The sequence below is a fragment of the Pseudophryne corroboree genome, chromosome 11 (assembly GCF_028390025.1).
Source record: "Pseudophryne corroboree isolate aPseCor3 chromosome 11, aPseCor3.hap2, whole genome shotgun sequence".
Lineage (NCBI taxonomy): Eukaryota > Metazoa > Chordata > Amphibia > Anura > Myobatrachidae > Pseudophryne > Pseudophryne corroboree.
In genome coordinates this window covers 44,043,339-44,067,881 of record NC_086454.1, presented here as the reverse complement: position 1 = coordinate 44,067,881, position 24,543 = coordinate 44,043,339, and the positions used below count along the sequence as shown (strand labels likewise).

The 24,543-nt window shown below is 46.3% G+C and overlaps 1 protein-coding gene across 8 annotated transcripts in view; it reads left to right on the top strand.

Moving 5' to 3' along the window:
- Positions 1-24,543, top strand: part of USH1C (USH1 protein network component harmonin) — a 193,797-nt gene that overhangs the window by 130,862 nt on the left and 38,392 nt on the right. For 6 of the 8 annotated variants that reach the window (XM_063944096.1, XM_063944095.1, XM_063944097.1 and 3 more), the window contains exons 12-14: positions 2,904-3,046; positions 5,754-5,819; positions 5,921-6,045. In XM_063944096.1, coding sequence (XP_063800166.1) covers positions 2,904-3,046; positions 5,754-5,819; positions 5,921-6,045 — 334 coding nt within the window. Of the gene's footprint in view, positions 1-2,903; positions 3,047-5,753; positions 5,820-5,920; positions 6,046-13,622; positions 13,676-24,543 lie in introns of all 8 variants that reach the window. The other 2 variants (XM_063944101.1, XM_063944102.1) reach the window with 1 other exon arrangement.

Sequence of the window (24,543 nt, the reverse complement as noted above, 5' to 3'; positions counted from 1 at the left end):
GTAGAGAACATAAGGCCTGGTTCAGAGGTGGACTTCATTTGGATTTGTTCGCTTCTGGACGATATTTTGTTTGCTGCGCATGCATCTGATCCGCACTGCTCATATGCGGTGATGGTCTTGTTAGATGGCAGTCACAGTGTGGATTTAGACACGGCTTGATTGACAGCCAGCGACCATTTGGGGAATTTGACCAGTGACTGCTCCAAAATGCAAATAGGGAAGCCACACCAACTGCCGGTGAGTGTCGGCTAGCCATGATCGGCAGTGTTTGGGGTGGCAGTTGGTGTCGCTCCCCTATTTGAAGTTTGTACTGCAGCCCCACCTCTGGAACCACCACTGGTCTCCATTGCTTCGGGGAAGGGGGTGGGGGCGTGTCTCTTCCAGTAACTTCATGTATGGATGCAGTGTCACTGGCCCCCGCAGCTTAGTTGCAGCGAACACTCTGAGCAACCCAGATGTCCCACAGTGCGACCAATGTTCAGCAGAAGCTGCATATTCGCAGTCAAACGTCGGATATGAGACACTGCCGATGGGTGTATCATTACAAAATATGTGTCCTGCGGCATATGCATATCTTCCCAGATACACTGCGTACGAAGACACTGCACCGTCCTAATTTGCCTGCACCAATTAATCAGGCCCAGGATCAAGTTACTTTCCAATCCACGATATGTGATCGAGTTCAGTTTGTGTTGTCATATGAAAACCATGTAGGTGCCTGCTGGTGTAGGTGTAAATATATATGTTCTAGTAGTAAACCAGTCGCGCCTTCAGTGTTTAAACAATTGAATATAGTGATGTTATCCTTGGATAATCAATCAAATGTGCGTACCGGAAAGCAGAGGGTCAATCACTTTGTATAGGATATCTTTATGTCAGGAAACCTTGTACTCCTCCTCCTCTTTAAACTCGTCTCGGTATAGGTGTAGAGTTTATACATGCAAAATATGCAAAAATTGTTTCATTTATTGCTCTTTGAAAGTGATATAGTGCTGGATGCATGCAGTGTCACTAAAGTGACTATGTGCAATAAAAAAGTGCTAGAGTGCTTAAATAATTAATAAATAAATAATGTGCTGACCCAGTTTTAGGTAATGTGCTTATTTACCCATTCATAGGGGTGCAACACCAACTTTAAGTGAATAGAATTAATGTACTCATTATATATTGCACTCACATTTGCATTGCACTCTGTTAGAAGGTGCCCTTGTTCACTCAGCAATAGTGAAGTACCGTTTTCGGGGCATGGAGTTCCGAACGTAGGCGTGTCGAGGTGTTTGGAGGGCGGATGTCTGACATCAATTCCGGGACCTGCAATGCTGACAACCCGCACTCTCACTAATTAAACCTTGTTGCGGGCGGACGCTGATTCTGGATGGACCGCCCGGTGGGAAGTTCATATGACTGTGACACGGCCGTGTCACAGTCATATGAACTTCCCACCGGGCGGTCCATCCAGAATCAGCGTCCGCCCGCAACAAGGTTTAATTAGTGAGAGTGCGGTCCATCCAGAATCAGCGTCCGCCCGCAACAAGGTTTAATTAGTGAGAGTGCGGGTTGTCAGCATTGCAGGTCCCGGAATTGATGTCAGCAACAAGGTTTAATTAGTGAGAGTGCGGGTTGTCAGCATTGCAGGTCCCGGAATTGATGTCAGACATCCGCCCTCCAAACACCTCGACACACCTACGTTCGGAACTCCATGCCCCGAAAACGGTACTTCACTATTGCTGAGTGAACAAGGGCACCTTCTAACAGAGTGCAATGCAAATGTGAGTGCAATATATAATGAGTACATTAATTCTATTCACTTAAAGTTGGTGTTGCACCCCTATGAATGGGTAAATAAGCACATTACCTAAAACTGGGTCAGCACATTATTTATTTATTAATTATTTAAGCACTCTAGCACTTTTTTATTGCACATAGTCACTTTAGTGACACTGCATGCATCCAGCACTATATCACTTTCAAAGAGCAATAATTTAAACAATTTTTGCATATTTTGCACGTATAAACTCTACACCTATACCGAGACGAGTCTCAAGAGGAGGAGGAGTACAAGGTTTCCTGACATAAAGATATCCTATACAAAGTGATTGACCCTCTGCTTTCCGGTACGCACATTTGATTGATTATCCAAGGATAACATCACTATATTCAATTGTTTAAACACTGAAGGCGCGACTGGTTTACTACTAGAACATTTTTGATAACTGGTCTATTTCGGAATTGGACTGCTTTGAAACCTGGTCGCGACACCTAACTTTGGGGGGTGATCTATATATATATATATATATATATATATATATATATATATTTAAATTCACGTGTTTGTATGCACTGTATTATTATTATTATTATTTTGTATGCACTTTATGTATGTAACTCATATTGTGAAATTGCTGTCTAAATTCCTGCATTAAGCAACTGGTTCACGGTGGTTAGCGCTGTTTGCACCCCTTATACACACATGTATATATATATATATATATATATATATATATAATAGCTGCAAGCGGATCGGCACTCACCTAGCTGGTGTTACTGTGCTCCGGTGCCATCTGGAAATCCATTGTTATCAACCCCTGCAATCCATACAGCGGCACTCAGAGTCTTAAGTAGATGTATAAAAGGTGCTTTTTAATGAATCATGACATCAATTTGCATTCCAACGTTTCGGGGCATACGCCGCCCCTTTTTCAAGGTGAGCTCACCTTGAAAAAGGGGCGGCGTATGCCCCGAAACGTTGGAATGCAAATTGATGTCATGATTCATTAAAAAGCACCTTTTATACATCTACTTAAGACTCTGAGTGCCGCTGTATGGATTGCAGGGGTTGATATATATATATATATATATATATATATATAATTGTGTGTTTTTTTTATTTTTTTAATCCTCAGGGTCGGGAGCTGTTTATGACAGAAGACGAGAAGATCATGGTACAGCGACGCCATGAGCTGGATCGGCAGGAGCTGCTCCGACAGAAGAAACTCGCTATGGAGACCAACAAGATACTGAAAGAGCAGCAGGAGAAAGAGAAAGTGTAAGCCCCCCATCAAAGCACTGGTTACCCTTGAGTGGCATACTGAGCCCTGTGTACCCCCTGAGTGGCCTTCGGCGCCCCTGTGTCCCCCTGAGTGGCCTTCGGCCCCCCTGTGTCCCCCTGAGTGGCCTTCGGGCCCCCTGTGTCCCCCTGAGTGGCCTTCGGCCCCCCTGTGTCCCCCTGAGTGGCCTTCGGCCCCCCTGTGTCCCCCTGAGTGGCCTTCGGCCCCCCTGTGTCCCCCTGAGTGGCCTTCGGCCCCCCTGTGTCCCCCTGAGTGGCCTTCGGCCCTCGTGTCCCCCTGAGTGGCCTTCGGCCTCCCTGTGTCCCCCTGAGTGGCCTTCTGCACCCTGTGTCCCCCTGAGTGGTGTAAGTGCTTACCCTTACATTACAGACAGCCGGATCCTAGGTGTCATGTGTTACACTTACTGTAATCCAGGCACAGTGCTCACTCTGTGGATGTGTTAGTTTACTGTGTATACGTGTAATGTGGAGTTTGTCTATACCTGGCAGCAGCGACGGACTGGGGCCTTGATTCGGCACTGGCATCTGTGAAGGCGCGCATGTGTCACGGGGGGAGCGTGCTGCGAGTCATGGGGGCATGGACTCGCGGCATGCCACCGTTACCATGGCAATGGTTGCTGGGGGCGGGGCGCACCGCAGGTCCGGGGGCGTGGACTCACGGCACGCCCCCATTTCCATGGAGACCATGGAACCAGAGAGCTGGAGGCTGCGCTGCGCGCGGCCTTCCTGGCTCTCTGAGTGACCAATTCGGCCCACCTGCCCAACAGCCCTTCTGGCATGTGCCAGAAGTGCCAGATGGCCAGTCCGGCCATGCCTGGCAGACTCTGTACATGAGCCATGTGCTGGGTGTAATGTGGTATGCAGGACCTATTGTAAAGCTGCACAAGACAGGTTTACACTGCAAACCTGTTACTTTTATCTGGTGCTAGTGAGATTCTCCATCTCTCCCTAGTTCAAGGTACTGTACATTAAAATATGGTCCACTAACTGGACACAGTATCTGTGTTGGGAATAACTCTGTAAGGAGCATTTATACAAGGTGGTACAGAGACTCCATCTAGGATGGTACAGAGACTCCGTCCTCAGGTTCTTTCCCAGGTCTTCTATCACCGTCAGCTCATTATAAAGCTCCACAAGCGGGCGCTCGAAGATATTACAAGTGGTAGAAGCATGTCTTCAATATAATCTGAGCAAACTAGCTTCAAACAAGGAGAGGCAGAGATCCCCAAAACAGTTTAGTACCCATCTATAGCTTATGAAGTGTTTGTACATATTGGGCAGATGTATTAAGCCTGGAGACGGCATAAGGAAGTAATAAACCAGTGATAAGTGCAACGTGATAAACACACCAGCCAATCAGCTCCTAACTGTTAATTTACATATTGGAGCTGATTGGCTGGTGCGTTTATCACTGGTTTATCACTTCCTTAAGCCTTCTCCAGGTTAATACATCTGCCCCATTTTTTTCTTATGAGTAATATTGAATGTCTGTCACACCAAAGAGTTTTGGAGTTTCTTTACCTACTCATGAGCTATATTCAGAGCCGGCCTTAGGCATAGGCAAACTAGGCAAATGCCTAGGGCATTTGGCATGCCTAGGGGCACAATCAGCTTCTGCTGATTAAAATGATATGTGGCATGCCTATATTCTGTGTGTGACTGGCTGTATCTGCATACGAAATGTTACGTTACAGTTTTTTCCTGGAAATCACTGTAATGTAGCATTTCGTATGCAGATACAGTCAGTGTATGTTTATAAGGGCATTAATAATGTGTGTCATGTGTAAGGGGCATTACTGTGTTGGATTATGTGTATAAAGGCATTACTAATGTGTGGCATTTTGTGTATAAGGTGCTCTACTGTGTGGTGTAACATATAGAAAGGGCACTACTATGTGGTCTAATGTGAATAAAGAGCATTATGGTGTGGTGTAATGTGAATAAGGGACACTATGGCATTATAACATATGAGCAGAGTTGCACTACTGTGTGGTGTAATTTGCATTAGGGGTACTATTGTGTGGCCATGCCCCTTCCCAGCAAGAACAAACCCCTTTTTGGGCTGTGCGCCGAATGTGCGCACTGTTCCTATTTAAAATATAGGGGGGTAGGAACACCAAAAATGAGAACTGCTATGGGTGAGGGGTGAGGGGTGCTGGTACTGGGAAAAGGTGCAGGGTCAGAGGTGGAACTAGCAGCGGTGCTAGGGGGCACCAGCCAAAATCTTGCCTAGGGCATCATATTGGTTAGGGCCGGCTCTGTCTATATTGTAACCTGAGAGCTACAATATTGGGAAATGTAGGAGATTATGGCCCAGTTCTGGTACCAGTCTGCAGTAGTCATTGCTTGTTGATGGCTATAAGGAATGGGTGTTCATGTGGCCCTACACATCAGAACAAGCCCAGCCACATAAGATGGCATGATAAAATAGTGGCAGGGCATGCTGGAATGTGTAGTTCCACAACAGCTGGAGGGGAGCATGTTGAGCACCCCTGCTATAGGACAAGGGTGTCTGCTGTCTAGTAATTGATGTTTACAGGCTTTGAGGCCACTTTTGAGCAACAGCTGTTTATCTTTGTTTTTATTATTGTCTGTTGTCTGATATTTAATGAAGGTTCTCTCTGAAGGGGGACATGTTGTCTAAGTCTGTATCTGGCAATACTACATCTGGTTATTCTACCCACAGGAGAAAGATTGAGATCTCCAAGAAAATGGTGGAGGAAGAGGAACGATATCACATAGAAATGGAGAAGTACGCAATGTTATTCTTATTACCCTCTATTCATTTGTGCCTGACCTTGAGCCAGTTTCTTAAGTGGAATAAAGATGATAAAGTCGCTTCTGTCTCTCAAGGATCTCTGCTCAAGAGGAAAAAATAAAGAAAGATTGGGAAGAAGATTGGGGACGCAAGGAGCAGCCAAAGAGTCCGAAGTCTGCACCCCCGCAAACCAGTCGCAGCCCCCCAGCAAAGAACAAGAGTAAGTCTGAGCAATAGCTGTGGGTATTAATATAAATAATATATATTAACGTGTTAATTTCCTTATTGAGGCACACTGGGTGTCAGTGGTGACTCTCTGTCGGTCCTCTCTAATGTCTGAGCTATTACCTCTGCTAGAGATTTAGGGGGACATTTACTAAGCAGTGATAAGAGCGGAGAAGTGAGCCAGTGGAGAAGTTGCCCATGGCAACCAATCAGCACTGAAGTAACATCTATAATTTGCATACTATAAAATGATACAGAGCTGCTCATTGGTTGATTGGGAAATTTCTCCACTGGCTCACTTCTCCGCTCTTATCACTGCTTAGTAAATGTTCCCCCTAGAAAGGTTGGGGCAATACACCCCATATATCGGGCGTTTCCCCAAATAATGATAGGAATAGGTCCTGTACGTCAGGGGACGCTCAGCAGAGAATAAGGTAACCTGCAGGAGGGGTTCCCTTGTATCCGTAAATGGTTCCTTTGTAGTTATCAGCGGTTCAGACCAGATATTTCCTATGCTTCTGCATATTGTAGGATTGTGGCTCTTACTGTCTCCAGATCAATGCTAAAATGTTGGTGAATGAAGTTGTGTAGCCACTTCTTGTCTCCAGCCCAGCTGCCGTGTCCAGTATCCAGGTAGTTGTCAGAGATGGTCCTTAGAGATCTATGATTGGCTGTCAGGGGATGCAGCCTTTCACAGCGCAGTAAGGAACGTCTGGGTCTGACATATTGGGGATTGTCCGGCAACCTTCTTCTAACGAGAAAATGGCAGCGCTATAGTGGTTCAATGATAATACATAATGCAGCCAATAATGCTGTCATTCATCATACTGTACATGCAACAGCAGTTTGGTATCCTTCTGGGTACAGGGCCTTTACATGTGGCACAGGACCTAGGGCCTAATTCTGAGTTGATCGCAGCAGCAAGTTTGTTAGCAGTTGGGCAAAACCATGTGCACTGCAGGGGGGGACAGATGTAACATGTGCAGAGAGAGTTAGATTTGGGTGGGGTGTGTTCAAACTGAAATTTAAATTGCAGTGTTAAAATAAAGCAGCCAGTATTTACCCTGCACAGAAACTAAATAACCCACCCAAATCTAACTCTCAGCACATGTTATATCTGCCCCACCTGCAGTGCACATGGTTTTGCCCAATTGCTAACAAACGCTGCTGCGATCAACTCAGAATTACCCCCCTAGACAGAACCGCTGCAAGTAATCTGGTGTTTCCTTTCAGTATGAGCTGTTTCAGTTTTTTAGCAGAGCTTTTCCCCTTTCACCCCTCTGTCCACATACAGGACATATCCTTTCCCTTTCACCTCTCTGTCCACATACAGGACATAGCCTTCCGCTTTCACCTCTCTGACCACATACAGGAGATAGCCTTCCCCTTTCACCCCTCTGTCCACATACATGACATAGCCTTCCCCTTTCACCCCTCTGTCCACATACATGACATAGCCTTCCGCTTTCACCCCTCTGTCCACATACAGGACATTGCCTTCCCCTTTCACCCCTCTGTCCACATACAGGACATAGCCTTCCGTTTTCACCCCTCTGTCCACATACATGACATAGCCTTCCCCTTTCACTCCTCTGTCCACATACAGGACATATCCTTTCCCTTTCACCCCTCTGTCCACATACAGGACATAGCCTTCCCATTTCACCCCTCTATCCACATACAGGACATATCCTTTCCATTTCACCCCTCTGTCCACATACAGGACATATCCTTTCCATTTCACCCCTCTGTCCACATACAGGACATATCCTTTCCATTTCACCCCTCTGTTCACATACAGGACATAGCCTTCCCCTTTCACCCCGTTGTCCACATACAGGACATAGCCTTCCCCTTTCACTCCTCTGTCAACATACAGGACATAGCCTTCCCCTTTCACGCCTCTGTCCACATACAGGACATAGCCTTCCCCTTTCAACACTCTGTCCACATACAGGACATATCCTTTTCCTTTCACCCCTCTGTCAACATACAGGACATATCCTTTCCCTTTCACGCCTCTGTCCACATACAGGACATAGCCTTCCCCTTTCAACACTCTGTCCACATACAGGACATATCCTTTCCCTTTCACCCCTCTGTCCACATACAGGACATATGTGACACCCAGGAGCAGTATGGGTGTGGGATGGTTGTGGTTCTCCTCGGATGATAGGGATGAGTAAATAAACTCAAGTACGAAAAAAATCACAAAAGGGTTTAAAAGAGGACTTAATTTATTAGTTAAACATAAAGTTAAAGTTCCTTAGATGTCCTCAGAAGAAAAGTCCAATACAATCTAACTGTTGATGAATATACAGCATTACACCTTAGATATTAGCAATCAATGCACTACACAGGTAGGGTTTATTGTTCTGGAACTGGCCGAAGGCTGTTACTTATTCCTCAATCTGTGTTGGCTTCCTGCGAGAGGGTTAATCTATGCAACAAACTTTCCTTAACTATGCAACTATTCCTAAGAGGAATGGTTTATTTTCTATATCGCTGTGAATAGCTGGTCACCATGAACAATAAGCAATTATATAACACAAGCTTAACATAACACAAGAATAAATAAATATTATACTAGCAATTAAGCATAAAATATACACAGGTTACAATAATACCAGGTTTTGCAGTGAATTCCCTTTTTACCTCAGGTAAGGTGTGCATGCAACTTCCTCAATTAATTAGTTGAAAGAGTACTTTAGAGTTGGTGCACGTTTGAGTAGATACCGATGAGAGCTCTTTTATCATATGTTGCCCGGGTTACATAGATGGAAGTAGTTTATTCGTTGCTTAATGTTATCCTTAAGTATCACAGTTTAACTTAGAAGTAAGATACTCGCTCTTCTATAGAAATAAGCCTGTCTGCTCCTCCATGTTGACTGATTAAAGTGTTATACTGTACACTGTCTCCAATATTCCAATATGCAGCCTCAGGTAAGCAAACTTGAAAATAGACACTTTGTAACTGCTCTCCTGTAATTATTCCTACTATGAATGACTTGTATAACTTGAACATGTAATTTAACTCTGTAGGGAAAGTCTTTCCTTCCATATATTAGCTTCTCCTTTCCTATTTCTTGCAGCGACTATCCTTTGATGGGGAGTTAACCCTGTTGCAGCTTTCTTGAGCCAAAAACAAGTCTAGATGCTCCAATTTAATAGTCTATCCTTTCCTAGCCTGTTGTGGCAACAGGAGCAGGGCTAATCAGTTCTAATGGCTTTTCCTGCCTGTGTATCTGGCTAAACTGGGCTGCAACTCTATCTGAAGAAATCTGTTTCTTTCTAAGCTGCTCTGGTGGTGTAACGCAGTGATGCAAAACTGTGCAGGGTGTGTTTAGTGCAGACCTCATCCAGGTGTCAGCTATTCACAGCGATATAGAAAATAAACCATTCCTCTTAGGAATAGTTGCATAGTTAAGGGAAGTTTGTTGCATAGATTAACCCTCTCGCAGGAAGCTAACACAGATTGAGGAATATGTAACAGCCTTCGGCCAGTTCCAGAACAATAAACACTACCTGTGTAGTGCATTGATTGCTAATATCTAAGGTGTAATGCTGTATATTCATCAGCAGTTAGATTGTATTGGACTTTTCTTCTGAGGACATCTAAGGAACTTTAACTTTATGTTTAACTAATAAATTAAGTCCTCTCTTAAACCCATTTGTGATTTTTTTCGTACTTGAGTTTATTTACTCATCCCTATCATCCGAGGAGAACCACAACCATCCCACACCCATACTGCTCCTGGGTGTCACATTTGGCGTCACGAACAGGATCCGAACACACTATGTCAACGAACAAGCAAGCTGCTGTGGATTCATCAAGTACACATCCAACTATGGCTAGTATAAATCCGATTACCCTGCCCTATTACTTTGGAGCCCCATGGCTTCCAACATATAGTGGAGATGATTCAGATTCCGACGGCAATTGTCTGAAAGAATTTAAGAACAAAATGAAGTCTATGTTCCATCTGTACCCACTATCAGAGACGCAACAAGTGGAGATTCTGATCGGGCAGTTGAAAGGCACAGCCTTGAGAGAGGTGACTTCATGGCCAGGGGATCAAAGGAAAACAGTTGGCCTCATCCTGAGTCGATTAGCTACTATATTTGATACAAGAACATTGTCTGAGCTTAAAGTGAACTTTTATGCAAGAAAGCAGCAGCCAGGAGAAACACTGCGTGACTTTGCACTCAGTCTACAGAAGGCACTTCGAGCATTACAGGCCATTGATCCAACAGAAGTCCGACCAACCGATGATGTATTGATTAAACATTTTATAGAAGGGTCCCACAGTGAGATTGTGAAGGCACATTTATGCCTACTTCAGCTACAGTTACCAAATAGCTCATTTTTGTGCTTCAAAGAAGCTGCCATTAAATTGGTAGGAACATTACAGAGGCAAGAAATGTCCTGTCCTGAGATGATGGGGTACAAAGAAAACAAATCCCCTCCAAAGACCGCTAAGAATGAAATCATGGGTATGCACACACCAGAAGAAGTTGCTGTACAGAGTTCTCAGGCCCCAAGGACTGATCTATTAAGTGCTATAGGTGTGAAAGTCGCTGAACTGACCCATGGGATAACTGAAATGTCACAACAATTGTGGAATTTTATGAATAAACAAGCCCAGTGTAGAGAAGAGACAGACTCACCCTTCAAGATATGGCAGCAAAATGATTCTTGGTGGAACTACCCACAGAGCACCAAAAGACACCTCTTAGATCATGGCCACCCTGTATGTAGGCATTGCAATGGAAGTGGTAATATGGAAAGTGCCTGCAATCAGTTAGAGTCTTTAAATGTAGAGGTTCAGAGGTCATTATATGAAGGACTGCCCAGAGATGTGGACCCTCCTCCAGTAGTCCAGAAACAAATTGGAGTGGTTGCCACACCAGCTACAGACCCAGAGACTAAAAGATCAAGAAAAGTTATGGGGAGAGTCGTTTGGTTTAGTTTGCGATATGGCTATGGATTCATAAATCGGGAGGATACCAAGAAAGATGTGTTTGTACATTGTACTGCCATTAAGAAGAACAATCCCAGAAAGAACTTTCACACATAGCCTTCCCCTTTCAACACTCTGTCCACATACAGGACATATCCTTTCCCTTTCACCCCTCTGTCCACATACAGGACATAGCCTTCTCCTTTCACCCCTCTGTCCACATGCAGGACATAGCCTTCCCCTTTCAACACTCTGTCCACATACAGGACATAGCCTTCTCCTTTCACCCCTCTGTCCACATACAGGACATAGCCTTCCCCTTTCACCCCTCTGTCCACATACAGGACATATCCTTTCCCTTTCACCCCTCTGTCCACATACAGGACATAGCCTTCCCCTTTCAACACTCTGTCCACATACAGGACATATCCTCTCCCTTTCACCCCTCTGTCCACATACAGGAGCATAGCCTTTCCCTATGATCACTATGGACATACAGGAGCATAGCCTTCCCCTTTCACCACTCTGTCCACATACAGGAGCATATCCTTCCCCTATCACCACTATATCCACATACAGGAGCATAGCCTTCCCTTTTCACCCCTCTGTCCAATCCAGGAGCATGGTCTTCTCCATTACACTGCTCTGCCAAATTCAGGAGCATGGTCTTCTCCATTACACTGCTCTCTGCCCTATACAGGAGCATGGTCTTCTCCATTACACTGCTCTCTGCCCAATACAGGAGCATGGTCTTCTCCATTACACTGCTCTCTGCCCAATACAGGAGCATGGTCTTCTCCATTACACTGCTCTCTGTCCAATACAGGAGCATGGTCTTCTCCATTACACTTCTCGGCCCAATTCAGGACAATAGTCTTCTCCATAACACTGCTCAGCCCAATACAGGAGCATGGTCTTCTCCATAACACTGCTCTGCCCAATACAGGAGCATGGTCTTCTCCATAACACTGCTCAGCCCAATACAGGAGCATGGTCTTCTTCATTACACTGCTCTCTGCCCAATACAGGAGCATGGTCTTCTCCATAACACTGCTCTGCCCAATACAGGAGCATGGTCTTCTCCATAACACTGCTCTGCCCAATACAGGAGCATGGTCTTCTCCCTAACACTGCTCTGCCCAATACAGGAGCATGGTCTTCTCCCTAACACTGCTCTGCCCAATACAGGAGCATGGTCTTCTCCATAACACTGCTCTGCCCAATTCAGGACAATGGTCTTCTCTATAACACTGCTCTGCCCAATACAGGAGCATGGTCTTCTTCATTACACTGATCTGCCCTATACAGGAGCATGGTCTTCTTCATTACACTGCTCTGCCCAATTCAGGACAATGGTCTTCTCCATAACACTGCTCTGCCCAATACAGGAGCATGGTCTTTACCATAACACTGCTCTGCCCAATACAGGAGCATGGTCTTCTCCATAACACTGCTCTGCCCAATACAGGAGCATGGTCTTCTCCGTAACACTGCTCTGCCCAATACAGGAGCATGATCTTCTCCATTACACTGCTCTCTGCCCAATACAGGAGCATGGTCTTCTCCATTACACTGCTCTCTGCCCAATACAGGAGCATGATCTTCTCCATTACACTGCTCTCTGCCCAATACAGGAGCATGGTCTTCTCCATTACACTGCTCTCTGCCCAATACAGGAGCATGGTCTTCTCCATTACACTGCTCTCTGCCCAATACAGGAGCATGGTCTTCTCCATTACACTGCTCTCTGCCCAATACAGGAGCATGGTCTTCTCCATTACACTGCTCTCTGCCCAATACAGGAGCATGGTCTTCTCCATTACACTGCTCTCTGCCCAATACAGGAGCATGGTCTTCTCCATTACACTTCTCTCTGCCCAATACAGGAGCATGGTCTTCTCCATTACACTGCTCTCTGCCCAATACAGGAGCATGGTCTTCTCCGTTACACTGTTGTGCCTACATACAAGAGTATAACATTCTCTCATCGTTTATCTGCCCAATAGTTCTCTTGGCAATATGGTAAGGACAGGGAATAATAGCCCTGCAGGAAGAACAGTGACCTTGCCCAGGTATTAAGAATTTAGGGAGTCTCTTCCATTATTACTGGCCAGGCATTTTCTCTATTTTGTGTTTTTATTGTATTTGCGATTGCGCCAGATTATCTCTTGGACCATGATGCAGCTGACGCTTCAAGGATGATGGGGGTTGTATAACGGCTATTAAACTTTCCACTGATCCTTCTAGGACATCTTGTCTCAGTGACAAGTCCCCGTGCTCTTCTCTAGTCAGTATTACATTGTGTGACCCCCCCCCCCCGGGAGGTATTGTGGGAAAGCAAAAGTCCCTGAACACGAGAATAAATGTCATTTGGTTCCACATATGGTAACTTATTAAATACTATGTCGTCCGCTACTCCCTGAGGGAGAGAGAGATTAGAGAGCGGCTACTGAACATCTGGTAATAAATACAGCGAATTGTCAGAGGTCATTATCTCCGGGACATCTTACGGACTGATAATTATTATCATAATTAAATAGAAGCAGGATAGGAAAATTCTCTCTGATTCTCATATCCTGTCACTGTCACTATTCCTCCTTTATCTCCCCAGTTGATGAGAGTGTAACGCAGGATGACGCTGCCGCTCGGATGAGGCATAAGCAGGTCGGGTGCTTTCCTTCCCTCGTATCTAACCCTCTGTCCTGTGACCTGTCTCTTCCTGTCAGCCAGAAACAATAGGTGTAACAGGCTTGTACTGACGGCTTGTACTGTACTGTGTTTGTATTATATATTTATAATGCATCTGTTTATATAATGCATATGGTAGATCTCTAGAAAATATTTCTTCACTCATCCAAAATAGTGGTGTCCACTGTGTTCCCTTACAGCAGCCTGGCCAAACTGTGGCTCTTCAGCTGTTGTCAAACTACACATCCCAGCATGCCCTGCCACAGTTTTAGCATCACCTAAAAGTAATACTGTGGCAGGGCATGTTGGGATTTGTAGTTTTTCAACAATTGGAGAGCCACAGGTTGGGCAGGCCTGCCTTACAGGGTTCCTGTCCTGAATATCTCATGTGCTGCCCCCCTTTCTTTTTTCTTCTGACCCTTACCTCAGGTGTGTCATGTTACTACAGTATAAACAGGGAAGTTAAGGTTTAGGCTACAGCAAGAGAGAGTTAGGTGGTCAGGGGGGAAAGGTAAGTATACTGGTCAATGTGCCCTAACTCCAGTTTGGGTGCCCAAACCACATACTTTTCGCACATTTCTACTCGTGCTTCAGGAGGCAGCGAGAAGAATGTAACCCCTGCAGCTAATGGGCGCCCGAACAGAGCAACAATTGTATTGCTACGTTTTGCTCCCCCTGGTGGTAGCCGCACGGGGGGAGGAGCAAATGAATCACCCTCTGAGAGTCTAAGCAGAATACAGTAGTAGTAAAGTTGCTTTACCATAATATAATAAGATAATGACGTGTCCTATACATAATACTGGACCCTTTATGGTTGCATTAAATATATTGTATCTGTTGTTCAGCCTTTATAATGGTCCTTTCTGTAGTAGTGTAAATGTCAAATTACAGTAATATATATATATATATATATATATATATATATACACACAGGTTGAGTATCCCTTATCCAAAATGCTTGGGACCAGAAGTATTTTGGATATCGGATTTTTCCGTATTTTGGAATAATTGCATACCATAATGAGATATTATGGCGATGGGACCTAAGTCTAAGCACAGAATACATTTATGATTCATATACACCTTATACACATTGCCTGAAGGAAATTTTAGCCAATATTTCTCTAACGTCCTAGTGGATGCTGGGACTCCGTCAGGACCATGGGGAATAGCGGGCTCCGCAGGAGACAGGGCACATCTAAATAAAGCTTTTAGGATCACATGGTGCGTACTGGCTCCTCCCCCTATGACCCTCCTCCAAGCCTCAGTTAGGTTTTTGTGCCCGTCCGAGAAGGGTGCAATCTAGGTGGCTCTCCTAAAGAGCTGCTTAGAAAAAGTTTTTTTAGGTTTAAATCTCAGTGAATCCTGCTGGCAACAGGATCACTGCATCGAGGGACTTAGGGGAGAGATTTCCAACTCACCTGCGTGCAGGATGGATTGGAGTCTTAGGCTACTGGACACTTAGCTCCAGAGGGAGTCGGAACACAGGTCCTCCTGGGGTTCGTCCCGGAGCCGCGCCGCCGATCCCCCTTACAGACGCTGAAGACGGAGGTCCGGAAAGCAGGCGGCAGAAGACTCCTCAGTCTTCATGAAGGTAGCGCACAGCACTGCAGCTGTGCGCCATTGTTGCTACACGTCTCACTGATTCAGTCACGGAGGGTGCAGGGCGCTGCTGGGGGCGCCCTGGGCAGCAATATTAAATACCTTTAGTGGCAAAATAAATACATCACATATAGCCATTAAGGCTATATGTATGTATTTAACCCAGGCCAGTTTTCTTAAAACCCGGGAGAAAAGCCCGCCGAAAAAGGGGCGGAGCTTATTCTCCTCAGCACTCAGCGCCATTTTCCTGCTCAGCTCCGCTGGTGAGGAAGGCTCCCAGGACTCTCCCCTGCACTGCACTACAGAAACAGGGTAACAAAGAGAAGGGGGGCATAATTTGGCGATATTGATATATTAAAAGCGCTTATATCAAAAACAACACCTTCTAGGGTTGTTTATATACATTTATAGCGCTTTTGGTGTGTGCTGGCAAACTCTCCCTCTGTCTCCCCAAAGGGCTAAGAGGGTCCTGTCTTCGATTAGAGCATTCCCTGTGTGGCTGCTGTGTGTCGGTACGTGTGTGTCGACATGTATGAGGACGATGTTGGTGTGGAGGCAGAGCAATTGCCGGTAATGGTGATGTCACCCCCTAGGGAGTCGACACCGGAATGGATGGCTTTAGTTATGGAATTACGTGATAATGTTAGCACATTACAAAAGTCAGTTGACGAAATGAGACGGCCGGAAAACCAGTTAGTACCGGCTCAGGCGTCTCAGACACCGTCAGGGGCTGTAAAACGTCCCTTACCTCAGTCAGTCGACACGGGTACCGACACAGATGAATCTAGTGTCGACGGTGAAGAAACAAACGTATTTTCCAATAGGGCCACACGTTATATGATCACGGCAATGAAGGAGGCTTTGCAGATCTCTGATACTGCTGGTACCTCAAAAAGGGGTATTATGTGGGGGGTGAAAAAACTACCTGTAGCTTTTCCAGAATCAGAGGAATTGAATGACGTGTGTGACGAAGCGTGGGTTAACCCAGATAGAAAACTGCTAATTTCCAAGAAGTTATTGGCATTATACCCTTTCCCACCAGAGGTTAGGGCGCGCTGGGAAACACCCCCTAGGGTGGATAAGGCGCTCACACGTTTATCAAAGCAAGTGGCGTTGCCGTCTCCTGATACGGCCGCCCTCAAGGATCCAGCAGATAGGAGGCTGGAAACTACACTGAAGAGTATATACACACATACTGGTGTTATACTGCGACCGGCAGTAGCCTCAGCCTGGATGTGCAGTGCTGGGGTAGTGTGGTTGGATTCTCTGACTGAAAATATTGATACCCTGGATAGGGACAGTATTTTATTGACTCTAGAGCAATTAAAGGATGCTTTTCTTTATATGCGAGATGCTCAGAGGGATATTTGTACTCTAGCATCAAGAGTAAGCGCGATGTCCATATCTGCCAGAAGAAGTTTATGGACGCGACAGTGGTCAGGTGATGCGGATTCCAAAAGGCATATGGAAGTATTGCCATATAAAGGAGAGGAATTATTTGGGGTCGGTCTTTCGGACCTGGTGGCCACGGCAACTGCCGGCAAATCCACTTTTTTACCTTCAGACCCCCTCCCAACAGAAAAAGACACCGTCTTTTCAGCCGCAGTCCTTTCGCTCCTATAAAAACAAGCGACCAAAAGGACAGTCTTATCTGCCGCGAGGCAGAGGAAAGGGTAAGAGAGGGCAGCAAGCAGCCCCTGCCCAGGACCAGAAGCCCGCCCCGGGTTCTACAAAGCCATCAGCATGACGCTGGGGCTTTACAAGCGGACTCAGGAGCGGTGGGGGGTCGACTCAAGATTTTCAGCAATCAGTGGGCTCGCTCACAAGTGGACCCGTGGATCCTGCAGATAATATCTCAGGGTTACATGTTGGAGTTCGAAAGGTCTCCCCCTCGCCGGTTCCTAAAGTCTGCTTTACCAACGTCTCCCTCAGAAAGGACGTCGGTTTTGGAAGCCATTCACAAGCTGTATTCTCAGCAGGTGATAGTCAAGGTACCCCTCCTACAACAGGGAAAGGGGTATTATTCCACACTATTTGTGGTACCGAAGCCGGACGGTTCGGTAAGACCTATTCTAAACCTGAAATCCTTGAACCTGTACATACAGAAATTCAAGTTCAAGATGGAGTCACTCAGAGCAGTGATAGCGAATCTGGAAGAAGGGGACTTCATGGTGTCCCTGGACATAAAGGATGCTTATCTGCATGTCCCAATTTACCCCTCACACCAAGGGTATCTCAGGTTCGTGATACAAGACTGTCATTATCAGTTTCAAACGCTGCCGTTTGGTTTGTCCACGGCCCCTCGGGTCTTTACCAAGGTAATGACCGAAATGATGGTTCTTCTACGAAGAAAAGGCGTATTAATTATCCCTTACTTGGACGATCTCCTGATAAGGGCAAAGTCCAGAGAACAGCTGGAAGTCGGTGTAGCACTAACCCAGGTAGTGCTTCAGCAACACGGGTGGATTCTGAATCTTCCAAAATCTCAATTGACCCCGACAACTCGTCTGCTGTTCCTGGGAATGATTCTGGACACGGTTCAGAAAAAGGTGTTTCTCCCGGAGGAGAAAGCAAGGGAGTTATCCGAACTTGTCAGGAACCTCCTAAAACCAGGAACTGTGTCAGTACATCAATGCACAAGTGTCCTGGGAAAGATGGTGGCTTCTTACGAAGCGATTCCATTCGGCAGATTCCATGCACGGACATTTCAGTGGGATCTGCTGGACAAATGGTCCGGATCGCATCTGCACATGCATCAGCGGATAACACTGTCACCAAGAACAAGGTTGTCTCTCCTGTGGTGGTTGCAGAGTGCCCATCTGTTAGAGGGCCGCAGATTCGGCATACAGGACTGGGTCCTGGTGACTACGGATGCCAGCCTACGAGGCTGGGGAGCAGTCACACAGGGAAGAAACTTCCAGGGCGTGTGGTCAAACCTGGAGACGTCCCTTCACATAAATATACTGGAGCTAAGAGCGATCTACAATGCTCTAAGCCTGGCAAAATCGCTGCTTCAGGGTCAGCCGGTGTTGATCCAGTCGGACAACATCACGGCAGTCGCCCACGTAAACCGACAAGGCGGCACGAGAAGCAGAAGAGCAATGACAGAAGCTGCAAGGATTCTGCGCTGGGCGGAGAATCATGTCATAGCACTGTCAGCAGTGTTCATCCCGGGAGTGGACAACTGGGAAGCAGACTTCCTCAGCAGACACGACCTTCACCCGGGAGAGTGGGGACTTCATCCAGAAGTCTTCCACATGATTGTGAACCGTTGGGAAAGACCAAAGGTGGACATGATGGCGTCTCGCCTCAACAAAAAATTGGACAGATATTGCGCCAGGTCAAGAGACCCTCAGGCAATAGCTGTGGACGCTCTGGTAACACCGTGGGTGTACCAGTCAGTGTATGTGTTCCCTCCTCTGCCTCTCATACCAAAGGTACTGAGAATTATACGGAAAAGAGGAGTAAGAACAATACTGGTGGCTCCGGACTGGCCAAGAAGAACTTGGTATCCGGAACTTCAAGAGATGCTCACGGAGGATCCATGGCCTCTACCTCTAAGAAGGGATCTGCTTCAGCAGGGACCTTGTATGTTCCAAGACTTACCGCGTCTGCGTTTGACGGCATGGCGGTTGAACGCCGGATTCTAAAAGAAAAGGGCATTCCAGAGGAAGTTATTCCTACCTTGATTAAGGCTAGAAAGGAAGTGACTGTACAACATTATCACCGCATTTGGCGAAAATATGTTGCGTGGTGTGAGGCCAAGAAGGCTCCAACGGAAGAATTTCAATTGGGTCGATTCTTACATTTCCTGCAAGCAGGATTGTCTATGGGCCTAAAATTGGGGTCCATTGAAGTTCAAATTTCGGCCTTATCAATCTTCTTCCAGAAGGAATTGGCATCAGTGCCTGAAGTACAAACTTTTGTCAAAGGTGTACTACATATACAACCCCCAATAGTGCCTCCAGTGGCACCGTGGGATTTGAACGTAGTTTTGAATTTTCTCAAATCTCATTGGTTTGAGCCTCTAAAATCGGTAGATTTAAAATACCTTACATGGAAGGTAACCATGCTATTGGCCCTGGCTTCAGCCAGGAGAGTTTCAGAGTTGGCGGCTTTATCATACAAAAGCCCATATCTGATTTTCCATTCGGACAGGGCAGAACTGCGGACACGTCCTCATTTTCTCCCTAAGGTGGTTTCGGCTTTTCACTTGAACCAGCCTATTGTGGTGCCTGCGGCTACTAGCGACTTGGAGGACTCCAAGTTACTGGACGTTGTCAGAGCATTAAAAATATATATTTCAAGGACAGCTGGAGTCAGAAAATCTGACTCGTTGTTTATATTGTATGCACCCAACAAGATGGGTGCTCCTGCGTCTAAACAGACGATTGCACGTTGGATCTGTAGCACAATCCAACTTGCACATTCTGTGGCAGGCCTGCCACAGCCTAAATCTGTAAAGGCCCACTCCACAAGGAAAGTGGGCTCATCTTGGGCGGCTGCCCGAGGGGTCTCGGCATTACAACTTTGCCGAGCAGCTACGTGGTCAGGGGAGAACACGTTTGTAAAATTTTACAAATTTGATACTCTGGCTAAGGAGGACCTGGAGTTCTCTCATTCGGTGCTGCAGAGTCATCCGCACTCTCCCGCCCGTTTGGGAGCTTTGGTATAATCCCCATGGTCCTGACGGAGTCCCAGCATCCACTAGGACGTTAGAGAAAATAAGAATTTACTTACCGATAATTCTATTTCTCATAGTCCGTAGTGGATGCTGGGCGCCCATCCCAAGTGCGGATTGTCTGCAATACTTGTACATAGTTATTGTTACAAAGATCGGGTTATTACTATTGTTGTGAGCCATCTTTTCAGAGGCTACTTCGTTTTTTGTTATCATACTGTTAACTGGGTTCAGATCACAAGTTGTACGGTGTGATTGGTGTGGCTGGTATGAGTCTTACCCGGGATTCAAGATCCTTCCTTATTGTGTACGCTCGTCCGGGCACAGTACCTAACTGAGGCTTGGAGGAGGGTCATAGGGGGAGGAGCCAGTACGCACCATGTGATCCTAAAAGCTTTATTTAGATGTGCCCTGTCTCCTGCGGAGCCCGCTATTCCCCATGGTCCTGACGGAGTCCCAGCATCCACTACGGACTATGAGAAATAGAATTATCGGTAAGTAAATTCTTATTTTTTAATAACTTTGTGCATTAAACAAAGTGTGTGTACATTCACGCAATTCATTTATGCTTCATATACACCTTATACACACAGCCTGAGGGTCATTTAATACAATATTTTTAATAACTTTGTGTATTAAACAAAGTTTGTGTACATTGAGCCATCAGAAAACAAAGGTTTCACTATATTAGTCTGACTCAGAAAATTCAGTACTTCAGAATACTCCGTATTTCGGTATATTTGGATATGGGATACTCAGCCTGTATGTGTTTATGTATGTATGTATGTATGTATATATATATATATATATATATATATATATATATATATATATATAATGCTAAAGAGTGCAGAACTATCAGCTGGAGGGGTCGACAGCAGGCCTGTCGGAAATATCTAGATTGTTGTCCTTATCATCACGTCTCAGTGCATCTACAATACCTTGCTAAAGTATTTACCCCCCTTGGCTTTTTACCTTTTGTTACATTACAACCTGTAATTTAATTATTTTTTTAATCTGAATCTTATGTGATGGATATGCACAAAATAGTCTAAGTTGGTGAAGAGAAATGAGAAAAATTTATATTAAAAAAATATTTTTATAAATAAAAAGTGAAAAATTTGCATGTGCATGTGTATTCACCCCCTTTGCTATGAAGCCCCTCAAAAGTTCTGGTGCAACCAATTACCTTCAGAAGTCACATAATTAGTGAAATGAAGTCCACCTGTGTGCAATCTAAGTGTCACATGATCTGTTAGTGTAAACACACCTTTTCTGAAAGGCCTCAGAGGCTGCAACACCACTAAGCAAGAGGCATGAAGACCAAGGAGCTCTCCAAATAAGTCAGGGACAATGTTGTTGAGAAGTACAAGTCAGGGTTGGGTTATAAAAAAAATATCCAAATCTTTGATGATCCCCTGGAGCACCATCAAATCCATCATCTTCAAATGGAAAGATCATGGTACCACAACAAACCTGCCAAGAGAGGGCCGGCCACCAAAACTCACAGACTGGGCAAGGAGGGCATTAATCAGAGAGGCAGCACATAGACCAAAGGTAACCCTGAAGGATCTGCAGAGTTCCACAGCAGAGACTGGTGTATCTGCGCATGTGACCACAATAAGCTGTACACTCCATAGAGCTGGGCTTTATGGAAGAGTTGCCAGAAAAAAGCCATTACTTAGTGTTAAAAATAAGAAGGCAAGTTTTTGAGTTTGCCTTAAGGCAGGTGGACGACGCCCCAAATGTGTGGAGGAAGTGCTCTGGTCAGATGAGATTAAAATTTAACTTTTCAGCCACCAAGGAAAGTGCTACATTATGTCTGGCGTAAACCCAACACATCCCATCACCCCAAGAACACCATCCCCACAGTGAAACATGGTGGTGGCAGCATCATGCTGTGGGGAAGTTTTTCAGCAGCAGGGACTAGGAAACTGTTTTGAGTCGAGGGAAAGATGGATGGTGCTAAATACAGGGATATTCTTGAGCAAAACCTGTTTCAGTCTGCCTTTGATTTGAGACTGGGACGGAGGTTCACCTTCCAGCAGAACAATGACCCGAAGCATACTGCTAAAGCAACACTTGAGTGGTTTAAGGGGAAACATTTAAATGTGTTGGAATGGCCTAGTCAAAGCCCAGATCTCAATCCAATTGAGAATCTGTGGTCAGACTCAGTGGCGGAACAAGCAAGCGGTGGGCCCAGGTGCAACAAAATGCTTTGGGCCCCCCCCCCCCCCCATCCCATCCAAGTCCACCCCATGGGCAGTGCGCGCCGTAGGCGCGCGCAAAAATACATAGTGGCGTGGCTTCGTGGGGAAGGGGTGTGTCCACAAAATAATACCAATTCATAAAACGGTGCACAGTAGTCTCCATTCTTCAAATTACGCCGCACAGTAGCACCACTACACCAGGTAGAGACCCTTTTACTCCTTACAGCGAACAGATTCCCCTTTTTACACATAACGGCAGACAGTGTGCACTTTTTACACATAACGGCAGACAGCGTGCCCTCGTTACACATAGCGGCAGACAGCATACACTTTTTACACAATGGCAGACAGCGTGCCCTCGTTACACATAGCGGCAGACAGTGTGCCCTCGTTACACATAGTGGCAGACAGCGTGCACTTTTTACACATTACGGCAGACAGCGTCCCCATTTTACACATTACGGCAGACAGCGTCCCCATTTTACACATTACGGCAGGCAGATTCTACCTTTTTACACATAGCGGCAGGCAGATTCCCCATTTTTATACATAGCGGCAGGCAGATTCCCCATTTTTATACATAGCGGCAGGCAGATTCCCCATTTTTACACATTGCGGCAGGCAGATTCCCCATTTTTACACATTGCGGCAGGCAGATTCCCCATTTTTACACATTGCGGCAGGCAGATTCCCCATTTTTACACATTGTGGCAGGCAGATTCCCCATTTTTACATTGCGGCAGGCAGATTCCCCATTTTTACATTGCGGCAGGCAGATTCCCCATTTTGTACATTGCGGCAGGCAGATTCCCCATTTTTATACATAGCGGCAGGCAGTCCCCCCTTTTTACACATTGCGGCAGGCAGTCCCAACAAATAAAAAAAGAAAGAGACAGAAAGAAAGAAAGAAAGAAAGAAAGAAAGAAAGAAAGAAGAATTATACTTACCCTCTCTGTTGGCTCAGGCTCCTCGGTGCAGCTTCCCGGGCAGTAGAGAAGAAGGAGGAGGGAGGTGAAGGAGGGAGCCGCAGCAGCGCTGTGTTACTGGTGGAGGCGCTGCTGCTGCTGCTGCCCCTCTGCTTCCCTATAGGCTGTTCTCAGAGACAGCCTATAGTGAAGCAGAGGAGCAGCAGCGCCTCCACCAGTAACAAAGCGCTGCTGCGGCTCTCTCCTTCACTGAGAGACTGTGACCTGTTTGTATATGAGGGAGGGAGGGACGGACCCTCCTCCCTCCTTCGTGTGCGGGTGGCCAGAATCGTTCCTTATGACGGGCGGGTCACGGGAGCGCTGGTGTGCGGCTGCGGCATGACATACAATGAGTCATTGTGACTCATTCATGTAATGCCGGCCGGCGGCTGTGGGCCCTTGAGTGCGGCGGGGCCCCAGTGCAATGCACTGCCTGCCCCGCCAGTAGTTCCGCCCCTGGTCAGACTTGAAGATTGCTGTTCACAAGCGGAAACCATTTAACATGAAGGAGCTGGAGCAGCCTTGAGGAATGGGCAAAAATCCCAGTGTCAAGCTCATAGACACTTATCCAAATCGACTTGTAGCTGTAATTGCCGGAAAAGGTGGCTCTACAAAGTACTGACTTTAGGGGGGTGAATAGATATGCACACTGAAGTTTTCTGTTATTTTGTCCTATTTGTTGTTTGCTTCACAATAAAAAAAAAACATCTTCAAAGTTGTAGCCATGTTCTGTGAATGAAATGATGCAAACCTTCAAACAATCCATTTTAATTCCAGGTTGTGAGGCAACAAAACATGAAAAATGCAAAGGGGGTGAATACTTTAGCAAGGTAGTGTTCACTCTAGGAGTGAAAAGGGGCAGGGCGCCGGACTCCGGGGGCACACGAGCGCGCGCGCGCGCCCGAAATGGGGGCGTGGCCACACAAATTAGGGGGCAGGGCCACGCCTCCGTCATTTTAGGGGGCGGTGCGGCCCACAGACGCTACTATAGAGAGCTTCTGTGGCCGGCGACGTCACTGTTGGGGGCGTGCCCAGCACCTCCGTCGGTGCTGGGCTTCCCCCAGCCCTCTCCCAATGCGTGAATGGATGCCATGCGCACGGCATCTATACACGCCGGGAGGGCAGGGAGCGGGCGGCTGTTCTAGCAGGGCGCCGCAAAAGGGGCAGGGCGGGTTTTGCCTGGTAAAAAACGGGCAGGGCGCGGCGCCCTGCTAAAACAGCCTAGAGTGAACACTAGCAAGGTACTGTATGCACACACACAGTCCTTTACTGTACTCCAAAGAATCTCCTATATATTAGCCCAGATCTGTGACTTTGTGCCTCATTTGCTAACGCTGGGTGGAGTCACAACACTGGGCGGAGTTAGTCAAATGAGTCACAGATCTG